Below are 18770 nucleotides of genomic sequence, written 5' to 3'. Positions count from 1 at the left end.
TGGAGGAAGAGAAGGGGGAGAGCTCTTTGGAGGTGTACAGGAGCGGCAGTATGTTGGACAATATGGGAAGAAAAGAATCGGAGAAAAGGAGCATAGAAGCAATCATTGAAGCCATTACCATCAGAATGATCCATTGGGTTAAGTCCTTGAGAAGTTTTGATGATATTTCTTCACAAATGACCTGCTCAGAAAGTGGAAGGAGGTGGCTGATTCTTCTCTTAAAAAGCTGTTATCAGGTCGGTTTGGGTCCCATCTCCTGGTGGGCTTATTAAGCTGAACTTTGATGGTAGTAGTGAGGGAATCTGGGCCCTTCAGGTACTGGAAGGTGGTTTTTGGAATGAGGAGGGAGGAATTGTTGCCCTTTACTCGGGGCCAATAGATGTGGGAGACCCCTTGAGGATAGAAATCTTGGCTGTGATGGATGGGATCCAAAAAGTCAAGGAGCTGAATATGAGATTGATTGTAGGAAGAGATTCAAAGTTGGTAGTTAACTGGCTGCAAGAAGATGAGACTGGCTGGTGGAAATTTGTCAATGAAAGGAGGAAGTTTAAGTATTTAACGCAAGATGACATGATATAGAGATAAAGTTGCAGTGTGTTAAAAGGAGTGCAAATGCCTTTGCCGATGCTTTGGCAAAGCAAAGGATGAGAAACTGAGAATAGATCAACTCTTCTGGGCTGTTTTATAATTGCTGTATTCGTTTGTCATCTTGGAGAGAGCTAAGAGAGTTTATCTCTCTCCGAGATGCTCACTTGTATCTTTTTCATTAATTAATGAAAAATTCTGGTTATTGATAAAAAAAAAAAATTCTGAAGATCTCCACCACTAAAATAAGCAGCATTGGTGATAAAGGGTCTCCCTATTGCAAGCTTCTAGTTGCATCAAAGAAATCTTTTCAGGAACCATTAATAAGAATAGAGAAGTGAGTGGTTATTAAATATCCCTATTGCAGTTGCGGTTTCCTCTTCTAGAAAGACAAGTGTTGCAAGGGAAAGGTCACCTCCAGATAGAGGGAAGTGGAAGTTGAATTCTGATGGGAGTAGTAAAGGTAACCCGAGGCCTTCTGGTATTGGAGGTGCAATAAGGAACAAGAGTGGAAATATCCTGTCTATGTACTCAGGTCCCAAAGAAATATTCAGTAAGGGCTGAGATAATGGCAGCAACTTTTGGAGTAAATAAAGCCAAGGAGATGGGAGCTCAAAGTCTGATTATTGAAGGTGACTCCAAGGTGGTTAGCAGTTGGCTTGTGGACGAAGTAAAGGCTGCATGGTGCTTCAGAAATGAAATTAGAAAACTTAAATGGTTCTCAGAAGATTTGCAGGTTGAAATCCATGGGTACAGAGGTCAACTAATACCCTGGCAGATGGATTGACAAAGTAGGGAGTTAATAGACAACAAATGTTTTGGGCTATGATGTAATTGTACGAGGCGTGGTTAGCTGAGGCTACAATTGCCCAAATCACATCTTTTTCCATCACCCATTGAAGGTATCTCAAATTCACTTGCATTTAATTATTCATCAGACACTCTGCAGTGCAGTGCACTAAGGAATTCCTGACCAAGCCAAACTCAAAGAATTGGAACATGAGCTCACATCCTCTGCTTATTAGCCCTCAATCCATAATGATGAAGAGTTGCAAGTTGCAACTGTCTATAGAAGGGGTCTTGATTGTACTCTTAACATGCCAATAAATTGAAAAGATTGCAAAACAATGCCACTGTCCTTATCATCAAGTGTGCAATTTGACAAAGCCATTATTTCTGACACTGTGCCTCAGCATGTAACTCTGTGCAATTTGACAAAGCCACAACAGTCATCAGGAGGGTTGCAGCCTATTTTGAACTCTATATTGCACAAAATGGAAGGAAGAACTATTTCCAGTCATTTGGTTGCAACCGAGTTATCTCTATTCCAAACATGCAACCCAGAATAATGTAAGGAAGGTCCTCAAGAGCTTCATAATTTGGCTTTGCCACTTGTATTTTATGGCTCAAATGAACCAAAAATGCAACCTGTGCAATATCTGTCATAGCTTTCAAGGCGCCCAGGTGAACCTAGGTGACAGGAGAGCGCTTAGTCGCCTGGTCACCTAGGCGCCCACCTAGGCGTTGCTTAATGTCTAAGAAAAAAAAGGGGATGAACCCCTGTTTTTGCTGTTGAAATAGAAATAACAGAAGGGTAGAGCCCCTATCTTTCTTCCAGAAAAAGAAACAGACCCCAGTTTTTTGTTCCAGAAGAAGAAGAAGAGGAGAGGAGGAGGAGGTGGAAAGAAGAAGGGGCGGAGCCCCTGTTTTTGTTCCATAAAAAGAAAAAGAAGGGATGGAGCCCCTGTTTTTTGTTCCAGAAGAAGAAGAAGAAGGGGCGGAGGAAAGAAGAGGAGGAGAGAGGAGGAAAAAAGAAGGGGCGGAGCCCCTGTTTTTGTTCCAAAAATGAAAAAGAAGAAGGGGCGGAGCCCCTTTTTTTTGTAGAAGGGGTGGAGGAAAGGAGAGGAGGAGGAGAGGAGGAAAGAAGAAGGGGCGGAGCCCCTCCGCCCCTGTTTTTGTTTCAAAAAAAGAAAAAGAAGGGGTGGAGCCCCTGATTTTAATTCCAGAAGAAGCATACCTTGTACATTTTGTGATCGACTTCCCATTCTTCTTCAAAGACATACAACTTGGAACCTTGATGAGGATATCCCTTGAACTCGTCTTTGAATATCGTTTATCTCGAACTCATCTTCGAATATTTTATCTATCATAAACCTTAAGAAGATAAGAAATTAATAAACAACTTATTATATTATGAAAGAAATAAAAATAATGATTCTTCTATCATGCCTATGTTTATATCATAGACTTAAAATATAAAAAATATTGAATGTGCAAAACTTAGCAAAACTTACAACAGGTTATATGTGTGTGTATATATTATATACCCAAAAAGTGCCTACACGCCTAGGTGACACCTTGACAACTATGATATCTGTATCAGTTACTTAAGCTTAAGAAGTTCAAAATGAAAACTATGGTGCATAGGAATTTGTGGCATATTCAATATTCAAATTTGTTTTGATGAACTTTTCATGTTTGGTATGTCTCGTTAATTCAACCTTCAAATGTAAGGTGGTATGTTTCACATAATACAAATTAATTTTCTGCCTCTAGACAACATTAATATGTACTTATTATAATGTACTAACCATTTCTCTGGCATGGCTTCTGTTAAGGTGGTGCATTTATACAGAAGGAAGTGGATTGAGGAAAGTACCTTTCCCCGCTTTACCATGATTGGGCAGAGTTTTGGTTCAGTTTATCTCTCATGGGAAGCATTATATAAATTTACCCCTTTATTTTACTTCGATACTAGTGGGTATGCTTTTACCTATCCAGTTGCTCGGATGTTTGGGTGTAAAGTTATATGTTATACCCATTATCCAACAATCAGTTCAGATATGGTTTCTCGGGTTTGGGAACGGAGTTCTATGTATAACAATGATGCTTTAATTGCACGAAGGTACATATCCTTGACCATCATAGCCTTATGGGACATCTTTTGCATGATCTATTTTCTGTATGTGGTTTAGGGAAGAATTTTTAAGTCAGGTTGTGAAAAGTGGAAGCACTTGAGAGCTGTTCTCTGTGCTTCCAGTTACATGCCACAAGGTTTCAGGATATGCCATATAGTTGGCACACTTGGAGATCATCTAGGCAAGGGGATTGATCTATGGGCTTTGGTTTCAACTAACAAGAACTAGTTGGATGGCTAGGATCCTATAATCTGGTCAGTTGCTTTTCTGGAAAAACCCTGAGTAGTGCAGATTGACAATCTTGGTCATGGCTGTTCCTGCATAGGTGCCAAGAGTACCAGCTTGCCATTTGCAGAATATTTTTATGGCCCCAACAAAACCTACCTGTAGACATTAAAATTTTCATGGGCTCCTAAATGGGCCCTACCCCCATAAACTCAAATTTGCTCATTAGCCTCAGTATAGGTCATTCAATTTGGACCATACCCCATACTCTCAAATATGTGCATGGGCCTAACATTTGGGCTTTCCTAATACAAATCCATTAGCATGGTGGAAGGGTCCATGTGAGACCCACTTTGAAGTCAAACTAAAATTCAAATTTGAATTACAAATCTTATTTATTTATGGAGATAATCCAACTAAAGCCCATCTCAAGTCCTACAGATGGAAATCTAGTCAATAATTAAAGAGAGAAATTGATTAGAGATTATTCTCACCATGCAAATTGCCAATTTCCTTCTTTATGAAAGGTAACTAGGGCCAATCAAATCTCTAGTTAATCAAGGGTTGTGGTAGAGAGTGAAATTAAGAATTTTAAATCCCTAACAAGGACTTGTTTGGGCTTGCCTCTAGGGGCTTGGTCAGGGGTTCGAGGCAGAGCCCCTGGCCCAACCACTACACCTACAAAACACCAAAAAGTGCAAAACATAAAAAAGGCACATGCACCTGGGCTGAGGCGCAAGGCACACTGACACATGCCTAGGCAAGGTGCATACCTTGAAATTTGCCTTGCCTGCGGGCCTTTTAAATCACTGTCATGATGTACCACATGTGAGAATATCATCTCCATTCACATGTTCACCCATGACACATGGCAATGGGACCCGCCAATTTTCAAATAAAAATGATAGCGATGATTATTTGTTAACTGGAAAATAAAAAATAAATAAAATAAAAGCATTCAACTTAAAAAATGGTCAAACTCTTTTTTATCCACTCTCAATCTATTTAGTTCCAATCATGAAGTTGTATATGATGGAAAACGTTCATTCAAAAATTTATAAATTATTTTAAATTGAAAATAGACTAGAATATGTGTAAACCAGTGTTTTAAAAGCATAAGGCACAAAAAAAGTGCAAGGGCCAATTTGCACCTGAGGCGCAAGGCACGCACCTTTTTTAAGCAAGGTGCAAAATTACAAAAAAAAGCTAAAAAATAAAAAAAGTCAGAAAATTCAAAAAAAAAACCAAAATTTAAAAAATGCAAAAAATTCAAAAGAATAATAAACATAATGTTAATAAAAAAGTATAAACTTAAAAATTAAAATAAATGTTTAAAAAACCTATTATCTAAAATTAAAATACATAAACATAGCACGTAAAGTGTATTCAAATGAAAATTTAAAAATAAAAGCAAATATATAAAGCATTTTCAAGCATGTAAGACCTACAATCTCTTTTTTTTCCTTAATTGCATTGCGTCAAGTAGCTAATGTGATGTAAAACATATTGCATTCTTGATTCTATGAGTCGCCTTTGTACCACACCCCTCGAGGCAAGCCCGAACAAGTCTATGTTAGGGTCTGAAATTCTTATTTCTCACATAAAAATTAATGATTTTATAGCTTTAACTGCCTTTTAAGAAGATATTTTATTGCAATGAATGAATGAACAACATTAGAAATGGGGGGTTCTTAGGCGCACCTTTTAAATCACTGATGTAAACTAAGTAAAATGGTTGTAAACATAAAATAAAATTTCAAAAACATGGGCTTCTTATTAATACAAATGTGTGATAAAGAAATAAATATTATAAATTGACTTTGAAAGAAAAGGATTGTACTCCAATGTACATATGATATACACATAAAAATTAAAAAATCATATGGGTTTTTAACTTTTTATATATATATACATACATACATATATATATATATATATATATATATATATATATATATATATGTATGTATATATAATATAGTATAATATATATTTTGAGGCTTATGCCTTGCCTCTGCCTTTCACCTTTTTAAAGCCTTGCTTGCATCATATATAGTTTTTCACTTTTATATCTATTTGCATGTGCATAATATTTCTTTCCTATGAAGCATCTCACAGTTCCTTCTTTTGTGGCAGTGTTTTGTTGTCTCTGTGCAAGGTTATCTACTATGCATTCTTTAGCTGGATGTATGGGATTGTGGGCTCCTGTGCAGATGTTGCCATGGTTAACTCTTCATGGACACAATCTCATATAGAGAAGCTCTGGAAAATTCCTACACGTACTACTAGAGTTTATCCCCCTTGTGATACTTCAAGCCTTCAGGTCTGCCTTTCTTATCCACCCACAATTATTGTTTACTATGTTTTTGTATGATTTAAAAATAAGTGCATCATTCAATAATTTCTTCTATATATGAGGATTGGGCTAGGCTGGCTGCATTCTACCTTGGTACAAGGAGGGAGGGAGGGAGAGAGGGACGATGTTTCCCAAATAATTAGTGCAGGTTGGAGGAAGTAGAATGCTGTTGACTGATAAATGTCAATGTGTCTGAAAGGAAATTATTTTTAGGAAAGCTATAATATTAGCCATGTTATATGGAGCAATCAAAACTCTGTAACTTACACATGGGCCAGTGTCAAACATGGAAATGAATGTATCTGAGATAGGACTTGAACCCATGACAAGATTTGATAGGGCACAGCAGCAGGACAGGATTCATATACTCAAGTAGTCAATCCCATTCTCACATTGTTCTTTCTCTTGTTTTCTCTCATGTTTGCATCATATGTAAGGCCGATGTTAGAATGCCAATTACATATTTCTCTCTTGATCTTTCTCAATGGGTATGTGGAACTACTTTCTCCCTTTATTTGGTTCTCAATGGATGCTCCCTTTATTTGGAGGCTCCTGACTTTGTTTCTCTCTCCTCTTACTAAAATAGGGAACTTTTCTATGAGAAGCATATACAGGTAGTGATTATTTGGATTGAAAGGAACTCAAGGATCCTTTTTTTGGTAATGTGAACAACCTTAAAAATAAAGAGAAAATAGAAGAAAATTGGAGAATAATAGTGTAAGAAGAGAGGGGAAAGGAGAGAACTAGGGTTGTGGCAGAGAGAGGAGAAGAGAATAACAACCTCTAACTGCCATGCCATTTTTTATTAATAAATAAGTTGGCTGCTATGACTCTTATGCCCCTACTTAAGTTGTTGTACACATAAGCAATAAAAAGAAAGGGTAAAAAGATCTCTATGCCCTGTGGCCTAAACCTGTTAATAAACAAAATAAAAACAAGTTTCTAACAAGTAACAAGATAAAAAAGATTGCTTTTAAAAATAGAAATCTCATAAGTATATGAAATATTCCATCTCAAGATCCTTTCCTTTTTTATTCATAAAATTTTTCTTGTTGCTGATCAAGTAAAAAAAATCCATCTCAAGTGGTAAGGATGGAAATTGATGAGGGGTAATTTGGTCCTCCAATTAACATCACGACACATGGCACCCCTAGACACCTAGATGACACCTCTGCACTGAGTAAGCAGACCACCTCGGCATAGTGGCTAGCATTGTCCAAGGCCGACCCATAGTACCTTGGTTTGGCTGACCTAATGTACCTTGATGTAGGAGCGACCTCTGAGGACCAGCTGAGTTGACTTGCGAACAGGTAGCGACCTGTAAGACGTGCTCGCCGACTTACTCTTTGAGCTCGTTATCAAGACCGAATTCTCTTGGAGTAACAATGCTCTACTGTTAAGCCCACCTACCACATTGTTTGCCTCAAAGTCAATTGAACGGATCTTAGCCCTTTGCGCGGATCACCCACCTCGGGTACTCTAAAACTATTTCCTTGCAAGTCTCTTTAGAGAACTACACAGTTTGCTAATCAACTTAGCTCGGCTTCTGAGTCACTTTCTAACAGGAAATCCTTTAGCTCGACATCCGAGTCATCAGCCAGCAGGGAGCTGCCAGATTGTGCACCATCAGAAATGTATATAAAATAAAAACAAGAGAGAGTAAGCACATCCATTGAGGCTGACCAAAAGAACAATCAACAATGCAGAAACAAAACCTAATTTGACATTTATATCCCAATACAATGAGCTCCTTACTACCCATTTCATGCCAAATCTTTGGTTGGAATTGGCTAACCTTGTATTCATTCCTATTTTCCAAAATTCTTGCCTCTAATGGTGTGTATTATGTTCATGGGCCAACTGACTGTGAGGCCCTCCATCCTATTAAGATTGTAATATCTTCCTCAATGCTAGGTTCGGTGTGCTTTCAGAATCAGGGATCTCTTGGGATTTTGGCTTTAGAAGAGGGTTGAGGGAAAATGAGTGAGTCTCTAGTGCTGTTGATTTCAACACTTGAGAGGGTCTACTTGGACCAATCTATAGCTGATTGTAGAGTGTGGTCCCCAACTTTTGATGGTTTATTTTCCTGTGCATGTTTCTTTGGTTTGCTCACTCATATTAACCCTATGGGGGTGAACTTCCCAGTGAGAGAAATTTGGACTAAACCGGTTCCTCCAAAAGTACAAGCATTCTGTTGGGAAGTGTTCCTAGGGAAGGTAAACACTTGTGATGTGCTACAGAAAAGGAGGCCAACCAATTTCCTCTCTCCTCATGTGTGTGTCCTTTGTTTGGGATGTGGTGAAACTCTAACCCACTTACTATTATCTTGCTCTTTTGCTTTTGGTATTTGGAGTGTTGTTTGTTCTCTCTTTGGATGCAGATGGGCTCCCCCACAGGATGTGGTAAGTCTATTCAGCCCCTCTTTCCTGTGTCAACGGAAGAAAAGGGGAAAATGTATATGGAAGGCAGTGAGAGCAGCTGCAACATGGACTATTTGGGAGGAAAGAAACCTAAGAATCTTTTCAGGAAGAGGAAGTTATTGAAGCCATAAAAATCAGAATTGCACATTGGGTGAAGACCATGGAGATATTTGGAAACTACTCCACGAATGAGATACTAAGTAATTGGGCTGAAATAGCACAAACAGATGTACCCAAAGTTCTTGTAAGCATGGAATGGAAGCCACTGGCACGGAACAAACTAAAGCTGAATTTTGATGGGATTTCTCTTGACAACCCTGGAAGGGCAGGCATAGGGGAGTGTGTTTAGAAATTATCTAGGTGTGCAGATGGGCTCCCCCACAGGATGTGGTAAGTCTTTTCATCCCCTCTTTCCTGTGTCAACGGAAGAAAAGGGGAAAATGTATATGGAAGGCAGTGAGAGCAGCTACAATATGGACTATTTGGGAGGAAAGAAACCTAAGAATCTTTTCAGGAAGAGGAAGTTATTGAAGCCATAAAAATCAGAACTGCACATTGGGTGAAGACCATGGAGATATTTGGAAACTACTCCACGAATGAGATACTAAGGAATTGGGCTGAAATAGCACAAACAGATGTACCCAAAGTTCTTGTAAGCATGGAATGGAAGCCACTGGCACGGAACAAACTAAAGCTGAATTTTGATGGGATTTCTCTTGACAACACTGGAAGGGCAGGCATAGGGGAGTGTGTTTAGAAATTATCTAGGTGTGCAGATGGACTCCCCCACAGGATGTGGTAAGTCTTTTCATCCCCTCTTTCCTGTGTCAAACAGATGTACCCAAAGTTCTTGTAAGCATGGAATGGAAGCCACTGGCACGGAACAAACTAAAGCTGAATTTTGATGGGATTTCTCTTGACAACCCTGGAAGGGCAGGCATAGGGGAGTGTGTTTAGAAGTTATCTAGGTGTGGTGGTGGCACTCTACTCTGGACCAATAGGTTATGGTGACTCAATACAGGCTGAATCTCTAGCCCTACTTCAAGGTCTAAAGATGACTGAGCAGATAGGAACAACAGACTTAGAAATTGAAGGAGACTCTCTATTGGTCATCTCTTGGGCCAAAAACATCACATCAGCACCTTGGAAGCTCAAGTTTATTTTCAGAGAAATTGACACACTTGCAAGGAAGTTCAACTTTCAGTTTGGTTGGGTTAAAAGGGATGCAAATGGGATGGCGGATACCCTAGCAAAACAAGGGGCAAATAGATCTTCATTGTATTGGGCAGAATTGTAACTGATTGCTGGAGATTGCAATTTCCTATGCAATCTTTATCTATTGTATCTTAATCTCTCTGTTATTAATGAAAGATTTTTACTGATAAAAAAAAAAATCTTCCTCTACTTCAAATGCCTTTGAAACCCAGTGAGAACCCAATCTTCAATGCCAAAAAGAGTGATGCAATCTCTGCATTTATTGACATTGCATTTCCAATAGGGCTAGAATATGGTGCAATTACTTGAGCTTTATTCAGGAAGGAATATTAAGAATTCTAGTCCATTAACATTGGTTGTCCTTGGTGATTGTGGGAGGCAATAGTTTGCTATCTTTTGATGACAACATATAGGCTGTGTTTGGTTTGAAGGAAAAAGTAGGGAAAGGGAAAGGTAGGGAAACCTTTACAAGCCTTTCTCTACCTTTTCCTTCAAATCAAATATAGCAAGTGTGACTCTTCTAAATTTCTCCCTAGTTGATATTTCAATGGTCCATCTTTATTGTGAGTTGGTGACTATTATCAATAATGACATTACATCCATCTTTTTGTGTTGGAAAATCCTTGCAATTTTTTCCTATTGGTTCCCTAGTATAGATGCTTTAGTACATCTCCATATTGTTTATCACATCCCATGTTAACTCCGTGAAGTTAGGGGGGATTGTTAATGGTTTTCAATAACAAGAAGCAAGAAACTATGCTAATAGACCTGCCGACGACCAAGTAGTTGAGATGGCCAGTTGGAATCTATCCAAATAGGAGGTGCAGGATCAAATCTGCTGAACTACAGGCTTTCTGTGATATGGCCTGTGGGCCTCGTGTGCACCCATCTCTGTCCCCATCCCTGATTCCCCTGTAATGTGTACTATGTAATAGGTAATTCCCCAAAAAAAATGCTTGTAGACCTTGTTCTTATTATTGGGTGCTAGGGGTGGCAAATGGGTGGGTTGGGTTGGGTTGGGTAAGGGTTGAATATCAATCCACCCATATTGACCCACCAACCCACTATGACCCATGATCAATCCTAGTTAAAGGGTCATAACCCACCCTAACCCTAACCCACCCTGACCCACCCATATTGACCCACCTGACCCATCATGTTGACATTTAACCACCCTGACCCATACTAGCCCACCTATCATCACTTATAAATACAAAAATGGGTAGGGACGACCCCGTACACAAAATAATAAATTGAGAGAATAATCCTTCTCAAGACTATCACGTGACAAAAATGAGTTAGGTCAACCCGTATACCTGAAAATGCAAAAATTGTAGATAAATGTAGAAATATGAAGAAAATGCAAAAGAACTAAAAAATTATAGAAAATTCGTAAATTTTGCAAAAAAAATTGGAAAATATGAAAAACAATACCAGAAAATTGTAGAAAATGTAGAAAAATACCGGAAAATTTTAGAAAATGTAGAAAATACCAAAAAATTGTAAAATTGCATAAAAATACCCAAAAATGCAGAAAATAACAGAAAATTGCAAAAACTGCGGAAGTTTTATAAAAGTACTTTCACAAAAGTACTTTTATGAAAGTACTACAAAAGTACTTCTATAAAAGTGTTTTTGTAAAAGTACTTTCATAAAAGCACTTTTATAAAAGCACTTGTGTAAAAGTACTTTTATAAAAGCACTTTTACAAAAGTGCTTTTATGCTTTCATAAATGTCCTTTTGTGTAAAAGTGCTTTCATAAAAGTACTTTTATAAAAGTGCTTTTATGCTTTCATAAAAGTACTTTTGTAAAAGTGCTTGTGTAAAAGTACTTTCGTAAAAGTACTTTCATAAAAGTGTTTTCATAAAAGTACTTTTATGCTTTCATAAAAGTGTTTTCTTAGTACTTTAATAAAAGGTGTAAAAGTACTTCTGTAAAAGTGCTTTCATAAAAGTGTTTTCGTAAAAGCACTTTCATAAAGTGCTTTTGTAAAAGTATTTTTATAAAAGTACTTTTATAAAAGTACTTTCGTGTAAAAGTACTTGTGTAAAAGTGCTTTCATAAAAGTTATTTTCATAAAATTTCTTTGTAAAATTGCTTTTGTAAAAGTTTTTTTGTATAAAATTGCATGTGAACACGAAAGGTAATAAAATCTATTTTATTTCGCTTTCATTAACATAATGTAATTTGGCATAGTGGTTTGGAAGTGTAATGAAATGTTTGCACGCTAGGAGATTTGTATTCGAATCACTATAGCTTCCTTTGTTTTGAGATTTGGCAAGTATAGATAGAATTGACTTTGACCCAACCCATCTTGACCCACGCGACCCAACCCATCCTGACCCTAATGGGTACCCTCTACCCAACGCACCCTAACCCTTTTCCACTGACCCGGGTTGCTTGACCCATATTTACCCATCAATAGATTGGGTGGGTATGGGTGGGTTCCAAGATTGCCAGCCCTATTAGGTGCTTAGGTTGGAAACTAGAAATTCAAATGTTTTTCAGTTTATGCTATAATCACAGGCTGCAACAGTTACTAGTTTTATCTTTGGTAGATAACCTCTGATATACAAATGGAAACTCCTGCAGGGAAAAATTAAATTTTGGATGGTTGTTAAAGTGGCAACTTGGGTCTTTCAGGGTGGGAGGAGCTTCCAAAAGAGACTCAGGGCAGGCAATAGTGGTCTATTTGGGTCTCATAGGGGAAGGAAGCTCTCTAAAAGTTGAAATTCTCTCTCTTACAAGATCCGAAAATTGTTTTCTCCTTGTGACTAAATTATCAGCTGCTCATAAAAGATGCCTGTTAAGTTGTCATTGATATGGGGGTCATGATAGCTAATCTGTTATTCCTTCCAAGGTTCAAAGTAGCGACACATATCGGCCCGTATTGGCCAATACGTATCGTTTCGGGAGCTCCCTGATATGCCCCTACAGAGGGTGTATCGGGGTTCTGACCAGTTCAGGGGGTGGAGGAGCCTTAAACCGGCCCCCCTGAACCGGTTTTGGAAAAAAATTAAAAAAAAAGTATCAATATCGCCCGATACGCCCCTACCGGTGTATTGATATTTTGAACCTTGATTCCTTCTACATATTTGAACAGTAAGAGCATTGGCTACTAGGATGAACAGTTCAGTTCCTAGATTAAACAATGCGCTTATGGATTCAATAGGTTGGGGACTTAATTTGGTTTCATTCTATTGTTTTTTTTTTTAGTATTTGGTTGGTCTCTGTATGTGTGTCAATAAGATATTTACTCTTTTACTCTATTTTATATGGTTTTGGATTACTGTTAGAGTTTTACTAGGTCTGCATCAGTCTTTTGGCCCATTTAGATCTTAAGTATTATGGTTTCTTTTTGTCTTATGGTGGAGCTCCTGTTATTTTCTTATGGGTTTTGTTCCACACAGGTACTTCCATTGGAAAGGTCGGTCAAAGTCCCAATACTTATATCTGTTGCCCAGTTTCGCCCAGAGAAGGTGCTAATTTATCACCTCATTATGAGTATCTGGTGTTGCGGTGGCTCATTCTTGGTGTTTTTTTTTTTTTGTTAATATTACTAATCCTCTCAAACTTGTTTTTTGATTTCTCAGAATCAACTCCTTCAACTTGAGGCATTCTCTATTGCCATCAGGAAAATGGATTCGGACTTGCCCAGACCAAGGCTCCAATTTGTGGGTAGTTGCCGGAATAAGGGGGATGAGGAAAGATTGCAAAAACTTAGAGACAAAGCTATTGAATTGCAGGTGGTGAATGATGTGGAATTTCACAAGAACTTGATGTACAGGTGTTTCATAGATACCTATCTGTTTTGTTTTCTTTTTCTCAGTTATTTAGAGCTATTTTCTGTATGCATTCATAAAATTGTATGAACTGTATATTATGTATGGTTATCCAAAGGACTTCTATTGAATGGTGTGCACTACATTCTACAATTCTAAGTGGCCGTGGACTTCCTAACTTGAAGAATCCAACATGTTTGGCTGCCTATTGGGTGGATCATGGGCTAAAGGTCATGTCAATTGGAATTGTCAAATCAATAGCACTTATTTGGACTACAGAGATCTATTTGTGATTCACAAAAGTTTCATTCATCATTGGTTTGATCTGTTGGGATGCAGCAAGTCCCAGAAGTGGCTACTGACAGTATGGTTCAAAATCTGGATTAATGAGATAATGATAAAGAACTGTCTGGTCACATGTTCATTTAGCATCTTTCCTCAGTAGGAACTTTGTTGATGCATGATAGTATTGCTATTTATTTATGGTTAAAGTCATTTAATTGGCATGGCAAGGCATGCCTAGTGATTGAGTGGTCTAAAATCTGGATTGGTGAGTTGATGGAACATTTATTAGTTTTCCTGTTGTTTGCACGACAAAGCATTGTTTTTTTCTAGGACAAGAAAAGCATGCCCTGTGTTATGTCTGTCTTTGTGCAATTTTGTAATTGGTGTTGCTTCTGCATTTTGTTTCAGCTTTGTATACATGCAATATTTTAAGGGAAAAGGTGTGGGATTCATTACATGGGATAAAAAATTGAAACCGAAGGCTATACAGTGAGATGCTGTACATAGCATATGAGCAAGGATTAGCTGAACACGATGGCTGTTCAGCAGGCTGTGGAACCAATGGTAATGTTCCACACCAATAATAAAATACATGGGACCGTCATCTTTCACAGTGGGGCCCATGAATTTATTGCTGTCGTGCATTTTCATTGTTCTTCTGCTGCAAACAAAAAAACAAAAAGTACACTCTTTAGCTCACAAAATAGTCACTGGTAAACCTAGTAAGAAAAGATATATCTGTATATTGGTTTAAGATAGATGGCCACGGATATACAAGTCCGTCAGATCTTATAACATCAAGCTCCTGAGATGCTTTGCTGTTGAAGAGTAGAGAGTTTCTTACTAGGTTAATAGCAGTTGGTAGCATTCTCTATATTGCCTTGCCTTTGCTTGTTAAGCCCCCAATCATCCAAGTTTCCATAACTTCAGAGTTTTGGGAAGGCCCAACACACATTTATAAATATTAGGAAGAAAGAACTGATTTTCCTACTGAATGAGCAAATGAATAAACGGGTATTGAGTAGATTCCTGACCATACTTGCACAGCTTACACCTAGGAGGGGGTAGTGCAATTCCTCTTTTTAGATTATTTTCCTTAGCAAGGCACCTGTTGAGACTTGAGAACAACAGTTTACAACATAAATGCAACTCTGGAAGGACTCAAGGGATGGCTGGATTCCACCTGAACTTTGCGAGGAAGGAAATGGACCCTGATCTAGGTAATTTCTTAGCACAAGATCTGAGTGAGAATATCCATACTTTTGTCCATTTCCGACTCTTTGATCCATCTCAAATGTGGATGGCTTGTGACTATATGTAGCACCAGTAAAGCCAACATTTCTTTGAAGGATTGGAGCCCAAATAATCTCGTTGTTAAAATTCTATAGCAATTATCCACTGCGACTCTGCAACCCCCTATGTTCTAAAAGCAAGAGACACAAGAAAAGCAGAAGTGCCTTCTAGAGCCCGATTCACTAGAAAAAATGTAAACCCAATTTTTTAGCCATATTTATAAGGGGGTTAGTTTTATGATTTTGGTTGCAGTTATTCTTTCCTATGGTTGGAGATAAGGGATTAGTTGTGTTGTTGCTTCTTTAATGGAAATTTTGCCATCTAATATCCTATCCACAACAACTAGGGTTTTGGGTATTCAAAATGTCTTTTTTTTTTGTCTCCTTGAAAAGTTGGTAAACCATTACTAGTGCATTAGCATGAATAAAAGGTAATTTAGAAGTTAATGGACTACTACAAAGGTGTGAAACATAGAATGTATAAACAGTAACAAAAAGACGAATCCTTAAAAGGTGTATGCCTGGGCCGAGGTGCAAGGTGCACCAGGTGTGTGTGCCTTTTGAAAGGGGCTATGCTTAGGTTGAATAGAGACACATCTGCACATGCCATAAAATGCATCTTTCCTCTGTACCTTTTAACTTACTTCCGTTACACCAATCTTCTAACCATAAAGAAATTTTAGATCCTTCTCCCACTTTGTATGAGATAGTAGATATGGAGTTTCATAATTTTTTCATTTCATTTCCACACTAATCACCCTACATGGTACTTAACAGACCCTGGATCCCAGCCCCGTTCATGAGGCCCAAATTTCTCTTGTTTGGTAACCCTCCATCAACTCTACTGATCAGTACTTTTCCTCCAAAACGATTTAGATAGGAGGGCTGTGTTCATCCTTAGGAATGCACAGGGAATCCCAAGCATCTAGAAAAATCTTTTTTTTTTTTCTCCTACCATCCATTCAAGAAAGAAATCCTTTGGCTTTCTCTAACTGAGCTGCGGCTTTGATAAGGATGGGAAACAAGGAGAAAGAGTATGATGGGTAAGTTGGATATACTTTTAATGAAGGTTGTATGATAGTGAGGACTGTTATCACTTACTGATTTCTTGTCCCTTTGCTGCAGCTCTGTGGGATTTTGTTTGGTTGTAGATGAAACTTGCCATCAGAAGTAAAATTGTTGTTTGTTGCCAACAAAAAGAGGGAGAAAACACATGGAGATGCTTCTGAGCAGCTACACTGTGGACTATTTAGGAAAGGAATGCTAGAATCTTTCAAGACAAGGAGAGAACCCTTTTAGCAGTGAAGGGCTGTATATTAACTAGGGCTATACACTGGCTTTGAACCCTCGAATCCTTTATTTCCTTTGATGACATTTGGAGGAACTGGGCTGTAATAGCTTACACTTCCAAGGCAAATAGAACTGTAGCAGTTTGGACACCTCCTCTGGAAGGTTTTACTAAACTGAATTTTGATGGGAGCAGTCAAGGCAATTGGGGACTGTCAGGCATCGGAGGGGTCTTGAGAAATGAGGAGAGAAATATCATATCATTGTTTTCAAGCCTGGTGGAAATAGGTGATTCTAAAGGGCTGAGTTGTTGTCTGTGGTGCAAGGAATTCAGATTGCCAACCAACTTGGGGTGGAGAAGCTACTAATTGAAGGGACTCTAAGGTGATTGGGCTGGTTTTTGAATCCAGATTCAGTTATTTGGAGTTATAGAGATCTCATAAAAAAGTCAAATGGTTATGAAGACATATGACAATTAGAGTCCAATGGGTGGGTAGGTTGGCAAATGCTTTCACTGACTCTCTTGCTAAACAAAGGGCCTCTAGGGAAGTGCTATTTTGGGCAGCTTTGTAATATTTTTTCTTGTTTTTCCTGTAATGGTTAGGAGAGGTTGCACCTCATGCCCCTCCAAGGGATGCTTGTAATAGTTTATTTTCTTTGATTTATGAAGTTATCTTTCAATTATCAAAAAAGAAAAAAAAGGTTGTATGACCATGTCTTTTGCCTTTAATGTCAGACCCTTCACTAGTATTCTTATGAGAGAATGATGAGGAGAACGTGGAATCAGTCCACCAGTGAGTGCAATATTTGCAGAGCGGAGGAAATGTGGAATATGTGCAGGATGGATCTATGGAGCTAATAATGAGTTGAATTCAGGACAACTCCTAGGTCAAAAGCAAACCTACATAAATGTTATTTTCAGATTTATTAATAGCCAAGTACTGAAATGCCTCCATCCAACTTGACAGATTGGATTTACTACAAGTTTTCAATGCTTTCATTTAGATGTGAGATGCCTGCAATTTAGTACCATTTTGATCTTGACCCCTTAATTAGGTTTAAATCAGTTTTGAGTCAGTTTGATTCTTTCAGCCCTTGTAGAGTTGTAGGCCATGTTGTTCTATGTTGTTTAAGTTGTTAGTTTCTTATATTATTTTGAAGTTTTATGCTGCTCAAATGATGATTGTGGGATGTCCATATGGAGTTCCAGTATTGATATTTTTTCTTATTGGTATTATTTTATTCATGTTTAGTTGTATGTATAAAATAATAACGTTAAGTTGATGCATTGTTATTTTGTTTTGACCATAGTGATTCTGAGTCATAACTGTTCTTCCAATATGGATTCTAAACCTTGTTATTTTTTTATATAATCTTTCTGTGGTGAACTTGTATGACAGAATGATTTGTGATGAATTCCTACCATGAGCAGGGACTTGGTAAAACTTTTGGGAGGTGCTATTGCAGGGATTCATTCCATGATAGATGAACACTTTGGTATAAGTGTTGTAGAGTACATGGCTGCAGGTGCAGTCCCAATTGGTGGGTATTGATGAATTATCATTCAATATGAGGTTCCCTTTCATTTCTTAGTAAACATAGCCACTTGTTACTGATATCATGTTTATTTTCTTTAGCTCATAATTCAGCAGGTCCAAGAATGGACATTGTTTTAGAAGATGATGGACAGAAAACGGGATTTCTTGCCTGCAGTGTGGAAGAGTTTGCTGATGCCATCTTGAAGCTTTTAAGGATGCCAGAGGCAGAAAGACTTGTGATGGCTGCTGCTGCAAGGAAACGTGCAGATAGATTTTCAGAGAAAAGGTTTTATGAAGATTTCAAGACTGCAATTTGTCCAATTCTTTGTCATGCCAAATAAGGAAAAGAAAAGGAAATGTTGCAAGGCTTTATTGAAAGAAAGGTCATTTGGAATGGTATAATTTCCAACATATATGTGTTTTTTTTTTCTTTGCCATAAACCCTGGAAGGTTAGAACAAAAAAATAAAATAAAAAACTAAAAGTTTTGCCATGTCTGGCCAGGATAATTATATGAAGTTTTCCCTTGATGGGATAAAATTAATAGAATCACAGTTTTTCACATCATTCATTTGTATTGTGCAATGATCCTAAGACTTGCTCTTGCTTCTTGCTACCTTTCAAGATAAGTGAATAACATGGCGGTGTGAGATACTATGTTGGGATATTAAGTTATTAACTTCAATATTTGACATTATATTAGTTTTTTACTGGTTAATTCCTTGTTTAAGATAACAAATGAAGTAGGCAAAGTAGTTGTAAACTTACATCCTGAATTCCTGATGAAGATAAAACTCTAAGCATGATATATAGACATGTGAATAGATCATAATTTCAGTGGCTGGAAAGGTTTTGCTGTCCTATTA

At 37.9% G+C, this 18770-nt stretch overlaps 1 protein-coding gene across 1 annotated transcript in view; it reads left to right on the top strand.

Annotated features, from left to right (window-relative positions):
• Positions 1-18471, top strand: part of LEW3 (UDP-Glycosyltransferase superfamily protein) — a 42682-nt gene extending 24211 nt beyond the window's left edge. Inside the window, exons 6-11 of the mRNA XM_088963647.1 lie at positions 3204-3490; positions 5865-6051; positions 13132-13200; positions 13315-13508; positions 17800-17909; positions 18005-18471. Of these exons, the coding sequence (XP_088819773.1) occupies positions 3204-3490; positions 5865-6051; positions 13132-13200; positions 13315-13508; positions 17800-17909; positions 18005-18246 (1089 nt within the window). The 3' untranslated portion in view covers positions 18247-18471. The remainder of the gene's footprint in view (positions 1-3203; positions 3491-5864; positions 6052-13131; positions 13201-13314; positions 13509-17799; positions 17910-18004) is intronic.
• Positions 18472-18770: the final 299 nt, after the last annotated feature.

The sequence above is a fragment of the Nelumbo lutea genome, chromosome 1 (genome assembly GCF_056320005.1).
Source record: "Nelumbo lutea isolate HS-2025 chromosome 1, American lotus-T2T, whole genome shotgun sequence".
In the NCBI taxonomy this organism is placed as follows: domain Eukaryota; kingdom Viridiplantae; phylum Streptophyta; class Magnoliopsida; order Proteales; family Nelumbonaceae; genus Nelumbo; species Nelumbo lutea.
The sequence above is the reverse complement of the archived record's forward strand: the minus strand, read 5'-3'. Positions and strand labels throughout refer to the sequence as shown.